Here is an 18,392-nt window from a genome sequence, read left to right as displayed (position 1 = left end):
GAGTAAGGGGATATGTGACATGGCCCTGGAGTCCAAGAGGACAGAATTAAAAATCAGCCACATGTACCAGGTTGCTGCAACCGATGGTCCCACATTTCATTGCACTTAGATGGACAACTCCTGTGGGTATAGATAAGCTTTTTATATGAGAGGGTAGCATTTATGTCTAAAAGCCAGGCTTGGAAGATAAGAGGGGGAGCTTGCATCAATTTTACTGCAGTAAATATATTTTTATGTAAGAATGTTGTCATAAATGTATCTACTTCGGGATTTGGGTATAACCCTAATATGCATTGTTTGGGGTTCAGTGTTAGCAGGGAGCCCATTGTATCATGGAGGAACCTCACTACTTGTGTCCGAAATCCTTGACTGTCGGGGCAAGCCCATAGTAAATGAAAGAAGGTGCCTGTGGAAAGCAAGCACATTGGGCATAGCGAGCTATGTGTAGATCAGCCACATTGGAGCCCCGAAGACCACACATTACTGCACGTAGGGGATAAGGCATGGTGTGCCCAAGAGAGGTGCAAATTAAGGTTTTTTAAGTGTTGTTGATCACATTTGTCTATTAGATAGAGGAGGGATAACTGAACAGCAAGATAATAAAATTAAAAACAGGTAAGGCAGCTCCCCCCAAGCTCATTGGGTTTTTAAGGTGTGCCAATGAAGTCTTTGTCTACCATTTCCCCAGACAAATAATTTAAGGCTGTTCTACATAAGTTTGAAGTACTTCAATGGTTAAAAAAAAAAAAAACAGGGGAATGCCACAGGAGGTATATCATTTTGGGCAAAAGAACCATTTTTATTAGATTAATTCTACCCATGACCTTTAGTGGAAGGTTAGCCTATATTTGGGTTCTGGTCTTGACCAAAGCACATAGTGGTTTGATATTTAATTATATATGATCTAGAAGTGTGTATGCTCAAATATGTCAACAAACTAACTCTGGCGAAAGAGATTTTTGTTCTACCGTGGAAGGAAAGGTATCAATGACGAGTGCTTGGAATTTGTCTCCAATTATTTTTAGACTGGACTATTCCCTAAATTGCTCAATAGTTCACAGGGTGGCCTGCAACAAGGGACTAGGATCCACCAAGTAAAGAAGCACACCATCAGCATACATTACAATGGTCTTGACAAGTGTGCCCACTCACAGACCCCGTATAGAGGGGTTAGATGTAATGGTTATCGCAAGTGGTTCTCAACATACTTTTTGTTTTATAAAAGTAGTGATGCATTGTGAAAATGTGGGCTTCTCCTCCAGTGCATAGGAGTTAAGGCACTTTGAAGCTGTTGTGGCATGTGATTTAATTACTGTTAGAATAAAAGTTACATTTTACCAGCTATGCTGTCATGTTTTTACAAAGGTTTTTAGTTTATAGCTTTATCTTCTTCCACAAGCTCATTTTAATTGGCTTCCATGCAAAATGAGAAATTGATAGTATATGTGTAAGTGTGCTATGGACATTAGTTTGTTTATATATTATATGGGAAACTATAGATAATATGACTAAATTTTAACACACATTGATAAGATTTACATTACAAATTTAAAGATTATAGATTACCTTTAATAGAGATCTGTTGTCACTAATTACTGCTGTTTATGGAAGGCTCATGGGAGCTCTCTGTGGTACTGAAAAGGCTTAGCTTTGCTCACACAACTTAGAAGATGAATGCAATAGCCGTGTTACATTGATTTTGCTGTGTTCTGGAGATCTTTATTCCTGGGAGCCTCTAATGAGAGAGACTGCAGAGGCTACAGAATATACACAATGACACAGCCACACGAGAACATATAGAGCTCGGATCTCAGAATATTTTAGGTCAATCCCTGAAACATTGCCCATTCTTTAACTATAATCCATCTTCTGCCATTCTAGAGTGATGACAAAAATAGCAACTAAGGAAAAATGATATAAGTGTCTCCTGTCAATAAACATAGTGCAGCACCTTCCACAAACAACAGATTTCCAGGTTTAGTGCATGCACGCCTTTTTTTTATTGTAGGGTATGTTAACAGTAGTTAGCGTTTTTCGCAGTATTCATCTACTTGGTGCTTTTTAGTGACTAAGTAAACTAAAGAGAAAATACATATAATATAAGTGCATAGTGAAATATACTGATCAGCCATAACATTATGACCACCCACCCAGGGGCGTACCTAGAGCATTTGGCACCCAGGGTAAATCCTATATCTGGCACCCCCCAGGCGGGCAGGCGATGCACCGCACATTGATGTGTTATCAAGTGACGTCGTGTGTAGCACCTCCACACACTGTGGCCCGGAACCTGCAAGAATCCTCCCTCTGCTCCCCCCCGGTGGCCAGGCCCCTCCTCCTCCTCCACCTCTGCAAAAACGTCACCGACTAACCTGAGGCGCCAGACAGAAATACATGTAACTGGCAGTGGCACACTTATTATGTGCTACTGCCAATGGCATCACTAGGGTTGGTGTTACCTTGTGCAGTAAAACATGGTGTCACCCCCCCCTCCCCCCCAAAAAAATAATTTTACTGTTTTCTGAAAGTGCGCCAAAGATGCAGCATGCAGGACTTTTGGTGCGCTTTCAAAAAATGCAGAAAAAAACATGCAACCTAATAGAAATCTATAGACTGCAGCTATAACTGCGAGTAAAATGTATGAAGACCCCCTTTACAATATACAGCCCCCGTACTTCTGGACCCCTTCACATTACACACCCTCCATACCTCTGGAACCCTTTACAATTCACAGCCGCTGCACCTCTGGAGCTCCTTTACAATTCACAGCCACTGCACCTCTGGGCCCCTTTACATTACACAGCCCGCACCTCTGGACCTCTTTACATTACACAGCCCCCCTCAAACCTCTGGACCCCTTTACAATTCACAGCCACTGCACCTCTGGGCCCCTTTACATTACACAGCCCGCACCTCTGGACCTCTTTACATTACACAGCCCCCCTCAAACCTCTGGACCCCTTTACATTACACAGCTCCCCCCCACACCTCTGAACCCTTTTACATTACACAGCCCCCCATGGGCCTCTTTACATTACACAGCCCCCCATGGGCCCCTTTACATTGCACAGCCCCCCATAAACCCCTTTACATTACACAGCTCCCCTCACACCTCTGAACCCTCTTACATTACACAGCTCCACCACCCCCATAGACCCCTTTACATTACACAGCCCCCCATGCCCCCTTTACATTATACATACAGCCCCCACCCCAATGGAACCCTTTACATTATACAGCCCCCCCAATGGAACACTTTACATTATACAGCCCCCCCCCCATGTAATCCTTTACATTATCCGTCTGTTCCCGCTGTTTATTCAGCGCTGGTGATTCTCTCTCTTCTGTCCTGCCTCAGTGCCTCCTGCTCCGCTCTCCTGTGTTTTTGAGCAGCAGAGGGCCGGAGGCAGTCCGGCGGCCGCCCTGGGTGTCACCCTGGTGCTCCCTTACACCCCCCAATGTGTGGCACCCAGGGCGGACCGCCCCCCCCCCCCGCCCCCCTATTGGTACGCCACTGCATCCACCATAACTTGTTTAAGCCTGGACTGCATTAGACCTCTGAGGATATGCTGTGGTATCTGGCACCAGGCTGTAAGTAGCAGATCTTTTAAGTCCTGAAAGTTACAAGGTAGGACCTCCATGGTTTGGACTTGTTTTTCCAGCACATCCCACAGGTGCTTAGTTGGATTGAGATCTGGAGAATTTGGAGGCGCAGTCAGCACCTCAAACTTAATGTTGTGTTCCTCAAACCATTCTTGAATTCATCAGACTAGACCACCTTCTTCTATAGTTCAGTGGTCCAGTTCTGAAGTTCACATGCCAATTGTAGGTGCTTTCGGCTGTGGACATTGATCAGCATGGGCACCCTGACCAGTCTTCGGCTGTGCAGCCCCATACAAAATAAACTGCAATGCACTGTGTGTTCTATATTTTTTCTATCAGAACCAACATTAAGGTGTTCAGCAATTCGAGCTGCAGTAGCTCTTCTGTTGGATCAAACTACATGGGCCAGCCTTCGCTCCCTATGTGCATTAACAAGCCTTGGCCATCCATGACCCTGTCACTGGTTCACCAGTTTTTCTTCCTTAGACTATTTTTGATAGGTCCTGACCACTGTAAACAGGAAACATGGCACAAAAGCTGAAGTTTTAGAGTTGCTCTGACCTGGTCATCTAAGTAATTACAATTTGGCCCTTGTCAAAGTCATTCAAATCCTTAGCTTGCCCATTTTTTCTACTTTCAACATATCATCTTAAGAGACAACATATTCACTTGCTGCCTAATGTATCCCAGACACTTTCAGATAAGATAATCAATGTTATTCACTTTACCTGTCAGTGGTCATTAATCTGGCTGATTGGGATGTGTATATATCTATATCACATACAGGCACGTTGTCAAGTTCTGATAATGCTTTATTTAAATATCACTCCACTCTAAAGATACTTCTTCCTTTACAAACTGATTTTTATTTGGTACATTTCTTGTTTCAGTTATTGCAGACACAAAGCACATGGAACATTTTATAGATGCTGTGATTATAGTATTCATCTACACAAGGGCATAACATAAAAGTCTGGGAACTCTAGCAAATTTCATGACCACTGCCTTCTACTTCCTGTGGTTGTATTTCAGACATGTATCTACAATTGATACATTTTTCAGGTGTAAGAGATATGATCCAAGTCATAGGCGTGCGCACAAGGTGTGCCGGATGTGCCTGGGTATACCCTGATCACCCTGTGCGGCGCAGAATCCCTCTGCTGCTAGTGGCCCGCTCCCTTTAATCCTCTAATATCTCACCAAAACCCCCATGGGGCTCGTTAAAGAAAGAATTGAAAAAAATATATAATAATAATAATATTGTAAAAATGATTTAAAAAATAAAATTGTAAAAAATTATAATGAAAAAATAAAACGTAAAACTACTGACACATCCACTGCTCTACTGACACTGTCCACTGCTCTACTGACACCATCCACACACATGTGTTTGAGCTTTGGAGTGCACACCCTAATGCAATATGCTGCGCACACTATAATCAAAGTCAATGTTTATGTCACATGCTGCCCAATATGCATGAATATAAAAATAAATATTTTTTTTTTTTGTAGTAACAATATTTTATATGTTTACTTAAAAAACTTTAGTTATAAAATTGAATGATCTCTTTACACTTTAGTGTTTAGTATTTCACTGAAATATATTTGTAACAAGTCCAAGGGCTAGAAGGTATTTCTGGCAAAGACAGCTGGAATGGATGAGTTCCTCTGTTCTGTTCTAAAAATAAATTCATCTAAATCTAAAAAAAAATACAAACAATTGACATTAATCAGGCACAAATGACACATTCTTCACAGAAAAAGCCCTGGAATTGACATCACTGGCAATATTTTATGACCTAAAAAGACAAACATGAAGACATATGCCTTTGATTCAGAAAAGCAAATACCATTTAGAAAAGATTGTAAGTGAGTGGAGTAAAGGAATAGTATGAGTCACCAATGATTATTTATGGAGGATAGAAGGGCGAATTCTAATATCAAAGAGGAATTATATGTAGCAAAGAAACAAATGTTCTCCGTGTTTGAGGAATGTGCCCTGCGGACTTCATGATCTGCCAAGAGGTCAGTCATTCTCTGAATACTTGAAATGTAAGATATTTGAAAGCTGAATTGATCAAATGCCTGGAAAATCAAATACGGTATATATGACTGTGGAGGAATAAGAGCAAATACATTTGGAATAATTGCCCTAATTAGGTCACCCTAGAAACAGAAGAGTATGTATAGTCAGACCTATGCAGATCATCTAAAATGATTATTTGTGAAGTCGTTTTCTTCTGTTATCATCTTCATCTGTGGGTTATAATTTCCCATTGCCTTTACCCACTTTCTGACTGCCGAATGTACAAAAATGTCATTGGTTCAAGTGGTTATAACAAGCTTGTGGCTACAGCTGCAGCCATGCACTTGGTATCATTTTTTACAGCCAATGATCAGTTGTTCAGTAGATGATCTAAGAGGGTCTACAGCCCGGTGGCGTACCAACAGGAGGTGCGGGGGCGGGGGGGGGGGGTGATCTGCCCCATGTGCCACACATTAGGGGGTGTCAGGGAGCACCAGAGTGACACCCGGGGCCGACCGCCAGACTGCCTCTGCCACTCATTGACACAGAAGAGCGGAGCAGGAGGAACTGTTTCAAGCAGAACGGAAAAGAGAGACTCACCAGTACTGAATAAACAGCGGGCGCTACCAGAGTTAACTTTGCTAGTTAATGAGCAGGTGATTGATTGCTAGGGCCCCCTAGCAGCCAATCACCTGCTCATTAACTAGCAAAGTTATCTCCGGCAGTTCCCGCTGTTTATTCAGTACTGGTGAGTCTATCTCTCCCATTCTGCTTCAGACACAGTGCCTCCTGCTCTGCTCTCCTCCTAATAAGGTAAGAAGGGGAGAGCGGGGGCTTTGTATTGTAAAGGGTTCCATTGGTGGGGACTGTGTAATGTAAAGGGTTCTATTGGGGGGTGGGGGTGGGTGCTGTATAATGTAAAGGGTTCTATGGGAGGGCTGTATAATGTAAAAGGGTTCTATGGGGAGGCGGGGCTGTGTAATGTAAAGGGCTCCATGGGGAGGGGCTGTATACTGTAAAGGGTTCCATGGGGGGGGCAGGGACTGTGTAATGTAAAGGGTTCCATTGGGGGAGCTGTGTAATGTAAAGGGGTTTATGGGGGGCTGTGTAATGTAAAGAGGCCAATGGATGGGCTGTGTAATGTAAAAGGGTTCAGAGGTGTGGGGGGAGCTGTGTAATGTAAAGAGGTCCATAGGTGTGGGGGGTTGTGTAATGTAAAGGGGGTGATAGGTGTGGGGGGGCTGTGTAATGTAAAGGGGTCCTGAGGTGTGGGGGGGCTGTGTAATGTAAAGGGTCAATAGGTGGGGGGGGCTGTGTAATGTAAAGGGGTCCAGAGGTGTGGGGGCTCTGTAATGTAAAGGGTCCAGAGGTGCAGCAGCTGTGAATTGTAAAGGGGTCCATAGGTGCAGCGGCTGTGAATTGTAAAGGGGTTCATAGGTATCAGGGCTGTGTAATGTGAAGGGGTCCAGAGGTATGGGGGAATGTGTAATGTGAAGAGTCCAGAAGTATGGGGACTGTGTAATGTGAAGGGTCCAGAAGTATGGGGACTGTGTAATGTAAAGGGATCCAGAAGTATGGGGACTGTGTAATGTAAAGGGATCCAGAAGTATGGGGGCTGTGTAATGTAAAGGGGGTCTTCCTACATTTTACCAGTTATAGCTTCAGTCCTATAGATTTCTATTAGATTGCGCATTTTTTTCTGCATTTTCTAAAAAAAGCACCTAGAAGGCTCTATCTTGCTTTTCCACTTTCAATAAAATGACTATATAAGTATATATTCACTTCTATTTTACTTCCAATTCGAAACGAGCGCTCCTTTTACCTACCCTTCGAGTTTATGCAGAAACAACCTCGAGACCGTACCCAGAGGTAGCGGCCCAAGTCCCTCAAAATGGCTCACCTTTCTGCCATGTTGGGCCGGATTCATCAGGAGCGAACTCTCCCAACACACCCCCACCATGACCCACTCACTGACCTTCAACCAAGTAAGTCAGTCCCGCGCAGTCTGCCACCTGTAAGAGTTAACCCTCTAGTAAGCATGTTGTTAGTGAGCATTCTGCAAAGCAATGCAGCCTGATATAAGTGCTGGCCCGCTTGCTCCCAGAGTGCAACTGTGCAGGGCATTGCAGGAGGCAAAATCTAATGTTCTAAAGTTCTATGCAGTAATAGAGCCTTTCTTACAAACAGAAAACTGAATAAATCAGTGGGGGTTTTTTTTTTTTTGCACTGCCCTTGCAACCTGCTTACTAGAGGGCAGAGCAGAGGGTTAACATCATCAGTGATCTTCTGCTTCTTCATTGTCCAATTCCAGACTGGGGCACATCCTCAACCAAGCTGTATTGTTTAACTACAGTGCAGTCGTCGGGGCGCTTCAGTATTTGTCTGAGTTTGGCTAGGGTCCCTTGATCCAGTACCAAGTGTAAAGGTGGTAAACTGTGCCCGAGCCCCCTATCCCAGGTAAAAGAGGGGATGGGGCTAATAATAATAATAATGGCACACACAGCAAAATGTATGTAATGTTTGTGGCATACGCTGGAATAATACTAATAGTTGTCATACACCGCAGCAAAATGAAGAGTTTGAAATCAGTCTACAAATATGGGCTAACAGTGGTGAAGGAAGAAATGTCCCTGTGTCACTGGTGTCATTTAGGGGAAAAGGTTGTCACTGGAAGGGGAATTTTCACAGCATTGGTGGTGTCGCTGGAAGGAAAAAATGCCCCAATGTCAGTGAAAGGAAAAATGTTCCTGCATCCTTAGTATCACTGAAAGGAAATATTGTCTCTGCATAGGTGGTGTCACTGATTGAAAAAAAAATCCCCATATTAGAGGTGTCCCTGTGTTTGTGGTGTTAAGCCCCGTACACACGTACCGATGGTCGGCTTACAAATGTTCCTCTTTTCTCCCCGGGATGTCGGTGTCTGCTGAAAAGTGCAAAGACAGCACAAGGACAGCACAAGAATTTTGTCCGCCGACTGCAGAAGTGATGTCATGTAATGGTTAACTTTCCCTGTGTTTTCTATTTTCTGAGCATGCCCAGTCTTGCAAATCTGCGGTCTGTCGGCCGAATTGTGTACTGACAGGCGAACAATCGTCCGTTCTGGTGTCGGCATACAAATATTTTCATGTTTGCACGAAAGACTTTTGTCCGCGGATTGTGCGCAGACATCTGTCGGAGGCACCATACTAACACGCGTACAATCGGCAGATCCTTCGTCCACCGACGTTTGTATGCCGACGATCGGTACGTGTGTACGGGCCTTTACTAAGAGGTAAAATGCCCCTGCATCAGTGGTGTCAATCTGATGAGTGAGCCCTGAGGGGTGCATGGAACTGAAGGGCTCTAGGGGGCTCTGAGGAAGGAGGTCTGAAAGTCTTTGTTCAGACATGTGGATGCAGTTATCATTGCTGCTCCTCTCAAGGTGATCCACAGTGAATTACTTTTCAGAGGGTGTTTTGAGGGGATATGTTGCCTACTCACCATCTGTTTTACCCCTGAAAATGCCAAACCCCGTGCCTCAACCATATGTCTTGCATGCACTTGCAGGCTGGCCCTATTAAGTCGAATGGGTCTCGTTTAGTGGCGGTGCCACCTGCCAAATGCAACATGCTGATTAATTTCTGCTGTGGCTGCAAAGCAAAGCATCACAGCCGTTGCATGACCAACCCCCAATCACAAGTTTAAATGAGCCCTTCGTCATTTTCAGTGGACAATACTGCCCTCCAATAATGACTCCTTCAAGGGAACGGGACTTTGCTTCAACTGCAGGCAATGACCATAGTTGGAGCACAGTGGTGTGGGATTTTAGTGTTTAAACAGGTGGCAAGGAAGCAATGTAACGCCTCATTACTGCCCTCCTAAAAGCAATCCATTGCAGTTGGCTCTTCAGAGGGCAACCTTAAAGTGATTGTAAAGTCTTGTGTTTTTTTTTTTTAACAAACATGTTATACTTACCTGCTCTATGCAGGTAGTTTTGCACAGAGTTGCCTGGATCCACCTTTTTTTGGGTCCCTCTTTGGCTCTCCTGGCCCCTACCTCCTGTTGAGTGCCCCCGACAGCAAGCAGCTTACTATGGGGACACTCAAACCGAGTCCCAGCTCCCTGTGTCCATTCAGACACAGCCACGACCCGACCCGCCCCTCTCTCTTCTGATTGGCTGAATGATTTTGATTGACAGAATTGGGAGCCAATGGTGCCAGGCTGCTGTCTTAACCAATGAGGATGGGAGTCCCAGGCAGCTTAGACACTCCTGCAACATTGCTGGATAGAGATGGGGCTCAGATAAGTATTAGAGGGGCTGAGGGGGGCTGCTGCACAGAAAAGGGTTTTTTATCTTAATGCATAGAATGTTTTAGGATAAAAAAAACTTCTGCCTTTACCATCACTTGAAGTGTAACTGAGCCCTAGAGAGGGAGGAGGATAAAGGGCTCTGGGAGGGTTCTGAGGAGGAGAAGGGAGAGCTAGGGCTGAGTTGCTGCAGCACGACAACTGTCGGGAATAAAGGTATCTTTTTTTTCTTCCCATCTTGGGTCATGTGACATCTCACATGACAAGGGGAGACTCGAAGAAGGATCCTGGCCCCACTCCCCAGCGGCACCCTGCAGAGTTGTGCTCTCAGTCTCAACTCCTGCTGCTCTCGTCCACCCAAAGCAGGTTGTCATTGGAGGGAGGAGGGAGAAGAATCCTCCCTCCAGTGGTTGTTAAGTTCCTGCTCCTCCTGACGCTGCAGTCACTCCTGTCAGTGACCCCCCCCCCCATCCCCCTGCCATATAATAACACTCCACCTGGGGCACTTGCCCTGTCTGCCTGCAACCCCCACAACCCTACCTGGATCACAAGACTGGCTGCGCAGAATTCCAAATCCTTTTGCAGGGAAAGTTGTTTCCATCTAGGTATTTCAGATCATTTTTGTCTGGAGTTTAACTTTTAAAGGAAATGTGTATTGAATAAAACACAGGAGATGCCATTGGCAATCTTTTTATGAACGTGTTCATTGCCTGGCTGTCTCTGGCCCCTGCAATTTGAGTTATGGACTCCTAATAAGTATGTCGTGAAGTAAAGTTAGAGCAAAGTCTGAACTCCTGGGGTGCATCATTTTTCAAAGTCAGTAACTTGGAAAGTCAGCCAATGCAATACATTTTTGCAGACCACCCGCTGAGATACAACAATTTACAAGAGAAGCCACCTCAAGTATAATTCATTTTCAGTTAGTAAAAGCAACCATATAGATGTGTGTTGAATCAGTGGAGTAGTACGAAGACTAAGGAGAAGCGTATCATGTTTATGTAAAAAGCAAATAGATCTGCCTCATAAATTTGTGGTATATTCAGGGCTTTTTTTCAGCGGGAACGCGGGGGAACACAGTTCCGGCACCTCCAGCACTAAATGTATGTAATGGCAAGGGGTGCTGGGGTGTGCTACAGGATCTGTTGATGCTGGCTGCTGGGGATCTATTGTCATTGGAGGGGATCTATTTTTGCCTGAGGGGGAGGTCTGTTGTTGCTGTGGGGAATCTATTGTTGCTGGAGGTGGCTCTTCTGTTGTTGGGGGTCAGTTGTTGCTGGGAGGGATCTGGAGAGTCTATTGATGCTGGCTGCGGGTGGGATCTGTTTTTGCTGCCGGGGGTCTATTGTTGCTGGGCAGGGGGGTATTTTGTTGCAGGTGGTCCATTGTTGCCGGGGAAATCCATTGTTCCTGGCTGCAGGGGATCTATTTTACTGCTTTTCTTGTTATCGTTAACAAATTCCATGCAAATTACTTTATACCACAAATGTTACTTGGTTCTATATTCTCTAAAAGGGGCCGTACTGGGAGGTGGGTGGGGTTTGGAATCAAGGAACGATTCTCGAAGGTTGATAGGGGCGGATACCCAGAAAGGAGGAGTTCCTGTACCTATTCTCTGAGAAAAAAAAGCCCTGGGTATATTATATCATACAAAGCACATATAGACAAAAACAAAATTTGAAAATCATTAACATACACTGAGAAATGTACATAATTAATGGTAGCCATACACGCTACGATTGTATTATATGATGATCAAATCTGCAAAAAGTCTATTATCCAAAACTTCCCTTATGATTGATTTAGATCAGATTTGATCATAAAGAGTCGGTTGGCTAGAGTGGAAAATGATTGATCATTTTTCATCAACAGAGATGCTTTGGTCAAGATCAAGAACCCAATCATATTTTGAGTGATTAGATTACAAGACTGCATGGTGGAAACAGAGATGCGTTATGATGATCGTATCTTCCAACTATCTATTAAATGTCCAATTCCCCATGTGTGACATATTGATCGACTGATTGAGTTTTCAACTGTTGATTGACTATTCTTATCAGGATAGTTGGATCATTTATCAAAGCCTCTATGGCCATTATAAGACTGATCACTTTGATATCCTGTAGATGTGTATATATAATGAGGTTGCAGACCCATATTTATCAGTTACAAATGAATAGATAACATCTTTGGGCCCTTGTGCCTTCCTCCAACAAATAGATATTTTTTCTAGAGGATGGAATAGATGGAAATCTATTGTTGACAAGTAACAGTTTATTTGTATATACCTACTGAATCTGGTTTTGGGATCATGTTGCATGAATGAACTTATTGTAACTGTTAGAAGACTATATGGGCAATATGAACCATGAGTAGCCTGAGGGCTTACAAAGCATATTATACATTCAGTGAATCCTTCTGTGAACTTCCCATGTCAGTTTTGTGTCGACTGAGCAGCTAGTATTTTTTGCAGCATGCAAACGCAATAAAATAAAAGCGCGTAGTTATTTTAATGCGGTCACTTTGACCAGTGCTCCCCCCTGTACTTGATAACATCTACGTACTTGCTATGACAACCTCCTGATTGAAAGCTTTCCACTTTTCACAGATTAAGAAGCGTCATTCCAGTGGTAGCATGTCAGAGGACAAATTTGCAGCATCAGCACGAGAATATGTTGAGTCACTTCACCAGAATTCCAAAATACATCTACTCTACGGGAAAAACAATGTTCTGGTTCAACCAGTAAGTAAACTTATATTTCTGCTAAGGTCATCAGATTTCAGTAGTCTAATTTTATGTATACTTTTAAATGTTATATATACGGTATTATTATAGATCAGGAACAAAAGACAATTTCAACTAGCAAGCATAGACTTACTCTTTGAATGTGAGGCTAGGCTCCACTGTTGGGGCAGTCAGATCATTAAGATTTGAGCTGGGTACACGCAGGCCGAATATCTGCCGGTTCAACAGAAACTGTCTGACATTCGGTCAGTGTGTACAGCTTTCTTTCCAACAGAAGCTGATATAACAACTGGCTTTTGTCGAAGGGACATGCTAGAAAAACACCTGATCAACACTTGCAGCCAATGGCTGCCAACACTGATCGGTGTGTCCTTGCGGGGGGTAGTCACCCTGTCAAAACACAGAAGCACAGCGGGGGGAGATCATAGCACTACATCATTTGTGTTAGTACAGCGATCCGTCTTTTTTTTTTTTTTTTGTTCAGCCTACTGAGTTGAACGAAAACCTCTTTATGTGTGTAAGTAGTCCTAGGCTGACCTGGGCTGGTAGGCTGCAAGGCAGTGGGGGAGTAGCCACTGCTGTTAGAGGTAAGACTTGTATCAGACTGATTCTGATACCTAAAACTTTTAGCAAAAGTAGTAACAGGTTCCTTTTAAAGCAGATCTGTTCAAGTATGTACCACTGTCTAAATCTAGAAAAAGACTAAACATGCTACACTCTTGTGCAATAATAGTTTTATAGTTTACACTTTATTCAAGTTTATATATATAAAAACATAATCTAAATTCCAGAATATTCAGTTGTTTTGCACTCCATATTCCTGTTTGGCTCTATTTGGCCACATGCAGTTTAGGGTAATATTATTAATTCCTTTGGAGTGGAAGGGAAGAATTTAAAGTGGTATTAGGGCTCTTTCACACGAGCGATCAGTTTTTATTCTCCAATGACACCGCTGACATCCGATTTTGCTTCCTTTCCGTTTTTTGAACTGAGGAAAAATAGGGTTCTGTTCCGTTCCAAAAAACGGAACAGAACTGAAAGGAAGAAAATCGGATGTCAGCGGATGGTATTCCGCTGACATCCGCAATGCCATTGACTTACATTATGTCAGTAAATCATCCGCAAAAAAATAGGATGATTTGTGGACATACGGAGTGCCCGTGTGAAAGGGCCCTTAAACTGAAAAACAAACATTTACAGTATTATATTGCAGCTTATCAAATTTTAGAGCTGATGGCTGCATTCATTTTCTTTTATAGGCTTTCTTTCTGATATTTTCAGCTGGTGATTCAGCCAGGAGCTCTGTTGTTGTTTAACAGAATAAGATCACTCCCAACTGTCCCTAATTTCGAGGGATTGTCCCTGAGTTGGAACAAAGTCCCCCTGTCCCTTTTTCCTCCTCATTTGTCCCTCATTTTGGTCTGATCTATACAGTTGTATATAAAATGCACTTTATATCTTTCAAAAAGTTTTTCCCAGTGCTAAATCTTTCATCCAATTTCTAAAATGCTACATTTCTACATTTCAAAAGCAGGTATAAAGGAATAGTAGTGGGTTTATTTAATCATATTTTTGTATAATTTTCCTTTAAGGGGGCGTAGCAGCGGGTGTGTCCTCTGCCTACATACGCTTGCTAATAAGTGTCCCTCATTCCCATCCCAAAAAGTTGGGAGGTATGGAATAAGCTGTTCTCCAGTTGTAGCAGTTAGATGGTTGAGACAAACTATTTAAACTAAACAGGGGTGCTTACAATGTTCAACTCATTCATTCATGTAAAACCTTTAACCGAAAAGGGAAAAAAGCTGTTATTGTAACTGCTTGAATGTGTCAGCTGGAGTATGGCTGAAATTTTTTAGTGCATCTATCTGCTAGTGCATCTAAAACTCCCCTCCCCCCAGACTGGCAATGCTGCTGTCTAAAGGTGCCGTTGTGCTCCTGTATCCAGAGTGGGGGCACTCTAATATAGGAGGTGTGTTACTGGCTAGATCACCAGGTGCAATCAAAAAGAAAAAAGTCTAAAAAAACAAATGCAGCCACTGCATCTAATGATTGGTAAGCTGCAATACATTACATTTTTGGTTTTGGGTTTAGCACCTCTTTAAAAACTCAGGATCCTCATGAAAAAGTGTATGGTTGAAAGTAAATGTACTGTCAATGCAGTGCATTTCACCCTTAAATTAACAGGATATTAGTAGAGTTTTCAGTGCTGCATCACAGGGACCTTTTTTCCAAACTTCTTTTTATCAGGTTATGAGAAAGTTTGGATTACAAATCAGGATCTTATGGGCATACCCAGGCCCATAAATCATATGCACAGAAACCTTATCTAGTACACCTGTACTTACAACTACCCACCCTTAGAGAGAGTAGGGGTAAATGCCTCAATTCCGCTAAAAGGTCTGCCATTGGGTATGGTGGGGGTTGACTGTAAGGAGAGCCATAAAAATTCTGGAATACCTGGAGTATTCCAGCCTGGTCAGAGATCAATGCTCCAGAAGCAGAATGAATTTCTCGTAAAACAATTTGAAAATGTGGCTCCGCCACCAAGTTAGCTAGTAGGCTGCTATTTTTGTCACTGGATTTGAAAAGTCTGCTTGCTAAAAGCCTAAAATCTGACCAGGTCAGGGAAGTGTAGTGCAAGGCAAGATTTTGTTGCCCCTGTGCTAATTATTGCTGCCCGGAAGGAATACTGTTTTCAAACCAATCACCTGGATGATTGTGAGTCAGAGGCTTCAGCCATTTTCGCGGAATCCCCAACAGTGAATAGGATTCTGCTGTTGGGGATTCCGCGAAAATGGCTGAAGCCTCTGACTCACAATCATCCAGGTGATTGGTTTGAAACCAGTATTCCTTCCGGGCAGCATTAATTGCAGAAATCGCCTCCCCTTGTGCATCTCAGGTGATATTCCTTAAGCTTCAGAAGTGGGTGTTTTTGTTGCTGGTGAACCAGCACTAATAATATTAGGGGCATAATTGCTGTACGCCCTTGTGCATCTCAGACGCTATTCCTTCAGCTCCAGAAGTGGGTGATTTTTGTTGGTGGTAAACCAGCACTAATAATATAAGGGGCATAATTGCTGTACCCCCTTGTGCATCTCAGCTATTCCTTCTGCCTCAGCAGGGGTTTTCTTTTTTTTTTGGCTTTATTAATTTTTTCTTTACTAATAAAAAAATATAATAAAACAGTTCATAGTGCACCAAGCACAAAAGTATTGCACCCAATCACCATATTCCCTTTCCATACTCTATACTAAAAAGTTATAAAAATCCCCCATCCCCCAAAAAAATAAAACACAATAATAAAACAGTTTTATAGTGCACCAAGCACAAAATTATTGCACTAAAGCATCATATTTCTATCCCACATTCTATAAAAAAAACTGTTATACACCCCCCTCCCCCCAAAATCCCCATCATGTCCAAAAGACCAACAAGGAGAGGCAGACGCGCACAGGCTACTAAAAGAGGGCAAGCAGCCTCTGTGTCCACAGTGAGAAGTGGTGGCCACGGACATGGTGCATCCTCTAAAGGCGGGGCATACTTATCCTTTTTTTCTGGTGCTGGCAGTGTTATTGAGCCACAACATGCAGAAGAGTTGGTGGAGGGGATAACTAAGCCGTCCTCATCCTCCTAGTCCTCTGTCACACAGGCTCATACTAGTTTGCCTTCCACCGCAGCTGCCAAAGTGGCCCATTCCACAGGCTCCTTGTCTACAGCTACTCCTTCGGATGCTTCACCATCATGCCCGGAGGAGTCACCTGAATTATTTGATCAGTTACATGATGCTGGGGGACGCGCAGCAATTTAAATGCTCTCATGTTGGTTCCCAGGTTGAGGAAGGGAATAACATGAGCCTAGAGAGAGGGGGGTGACAATGATGGACAAGAAACTAGTAGTCATGTTGCCACAGCTGCAGCATACTGTCTAGTTTGCTCTAGTGACGAGAAGGGATGGGATGATGAGCTCATTGACTGTACTTGGGAGCCTGGGAGAATAGAGGAGGAAAGTGAGGAGAAGGAGGAGGAGGTGACACACTCCCAATGAGGCAGGATGTGCTCAGGGAGCTGCCTTAAGGGCAGCCACCCTATTGCATCACACCACAGGGCTCCACAGGTGCAGGGCACTGCTAACTCCCCGCTGACTTCCAAAAGTTCATTGATGTGGACTTTATTCACCACATGTACAGTAGACCGCAGCGTTGCTGTTTGCAATCTCTGTCTGAAGCGGATCAAGTGTGGCCAGAACACCAGTTGCTTGGGCACCACATGCTTGACAAGACATTTGACGACCTGCCATGCAGTCCGTTCGCAACAGCACCTGAAAGACCAACATCATAAAAAAAGCATACTTCACCTTGCTCCTCATCTGAGATCTCTACCCCTACTATACCTTATGTCTTCTCAAAAACCTGCACTGGGAGGGATGATGGTATAGCAATGAGTGCCATAAGGATGGTGAGCCACGACGATGCATGCATCAGTGACACTATCCCTCTAGTCTTCCTGCTGGAGCACACGCTTCGTGGAATCATGGAGAGGGCACTTGAGGCAGAACAGCAGGAGAAAGAGGAGGACTTTCTTTCCTCACAAGGCCCCCTTTATGCAGATATCATTCTTGGGGGGCCACAAAATACACAGGAGCAGGAGGAGGAGGATTGTGGCAGCATGGATGTAGAGGATAACATACAACAGTCTTCAAGGGATGATTGTCATTCCCCAGAAACCCCAGGAGTTGTACATGGCTGGCGAGAGGTTGCTCCTGACAATGTCATCCTTAGTTACCCACAGGACTCAGAATCGCAGGCCTCCTCAAACTTATGCTGCATGGGCTCCCTGATTCTGCAAAACCTGCAAAAGGACCAGAGGATTTGTGGTATCAAGGAGAGGAATTATTACTGTTTGGCAAGCCTTCTTGATCCACGTTACAAGGGTAAAGTTGCAGTGCTCAATCTTCCTTGCCAGAGGGAGCAGAGCATGAAACATCTTGAGGATGCCTTGGATAAAAATTTGTGTAACACCTTTTCAGACACTGGGAGGTTAACGTTCTCTGGACGTGTTTCTGAGGCATCATTCCGCCAAAGGAGGAGAGGTGGAGAAGGCAGCCGGCTGACAAATTTCTTTATACAGTTCTTTAGTCCAGGGCTGTTAGGTTTAAGCAAACACCGGCAGCGTCTCCATCATATGGTGCAGGAATATCAAGGGGCAAGAGCAAACTTGGAGACCTTTCCAACTGAGCATCCACTGGGTTACTGGGTCTTGAGGATGGACCACTGGCCAGAACTTGCTCAATATGTAATCGAGCTACTGGCCTGTCCTGCTTCCAGCGTGCTTTCCGAATGGACATTCAGTGCTGCTGGAAGTTTTGATGGATAAAAGAGTGCGTCTATCCACAGACTCTGTTGACCAGCTGACATTTATCAAAATGAATCAGTACTGGATCAACAGCAGCTATCAAGCTCCTGATGCTGATGTAACTGATTGAATTTGCTAGGGGTATGGCATCCCTTGAAGACTGCATATGCTGCCTATCCTATTCCTGAATCTTGATTATGCTAGCTTCCAACAATGTTTTTGGTTTAGGGCACCACCAACACCCAAGGCCCAATTTTTCTGCACCTGTATAATAAGTACAGGGATTTCACTGGTTGTTTCTAATTTTTAACAGCAGGGTCCATTCCTGCGCCCAGCAAGAGTAACTGTGAGGGGTTGCGGTGTTCAGGCACCACCAACACCC

The 18,392-nt window shown here is 43.8% G+C and overlaps 1 protein-coding gene across 4 annotated transcripts in view; it reads left to right on the top strand.

Annotated features, from left to right (window-relative positions):
• The window catches only part of SGSM2 (small G protein signaling modulator 2), a 507,049-nt gene that overhangs the window by 400,975 nt on the left and 87,682 nt on the right, over nt 1-18,392 (top strand). For all 4 annotated transcript variants that reach the window (XM_082247004.1, XM_082247002.1, XM_082247003.1 and 1 more), the window contains exon 7: nt 12,522-12,656. In XM_082247004.1, coding sequence (XP_082103130.1) covers nt 12,522-12,656 — 135 coding nt within the window. The remainder of the gene's footprint in view (nt 1-12,521; nt 12,657-18,392) is intronic.

The sequence above is a fragment of the Pelophylax lessonae genome (assembly GCF_965119305.1).
Source record: "Pelophylax lessonae genome assembly, chromosome: 2".
Taxonomy (NCBI): Eukaryota; Metazoa; Chordata; class Amphibia; order Anura; family Ranidae; genus Pelophylax; species Pelophylax lessonae.
Note: the sequence above shows the minus strand (reverse complement) of the source record. Positions and strands in the feature narration are given on the sequence as shown.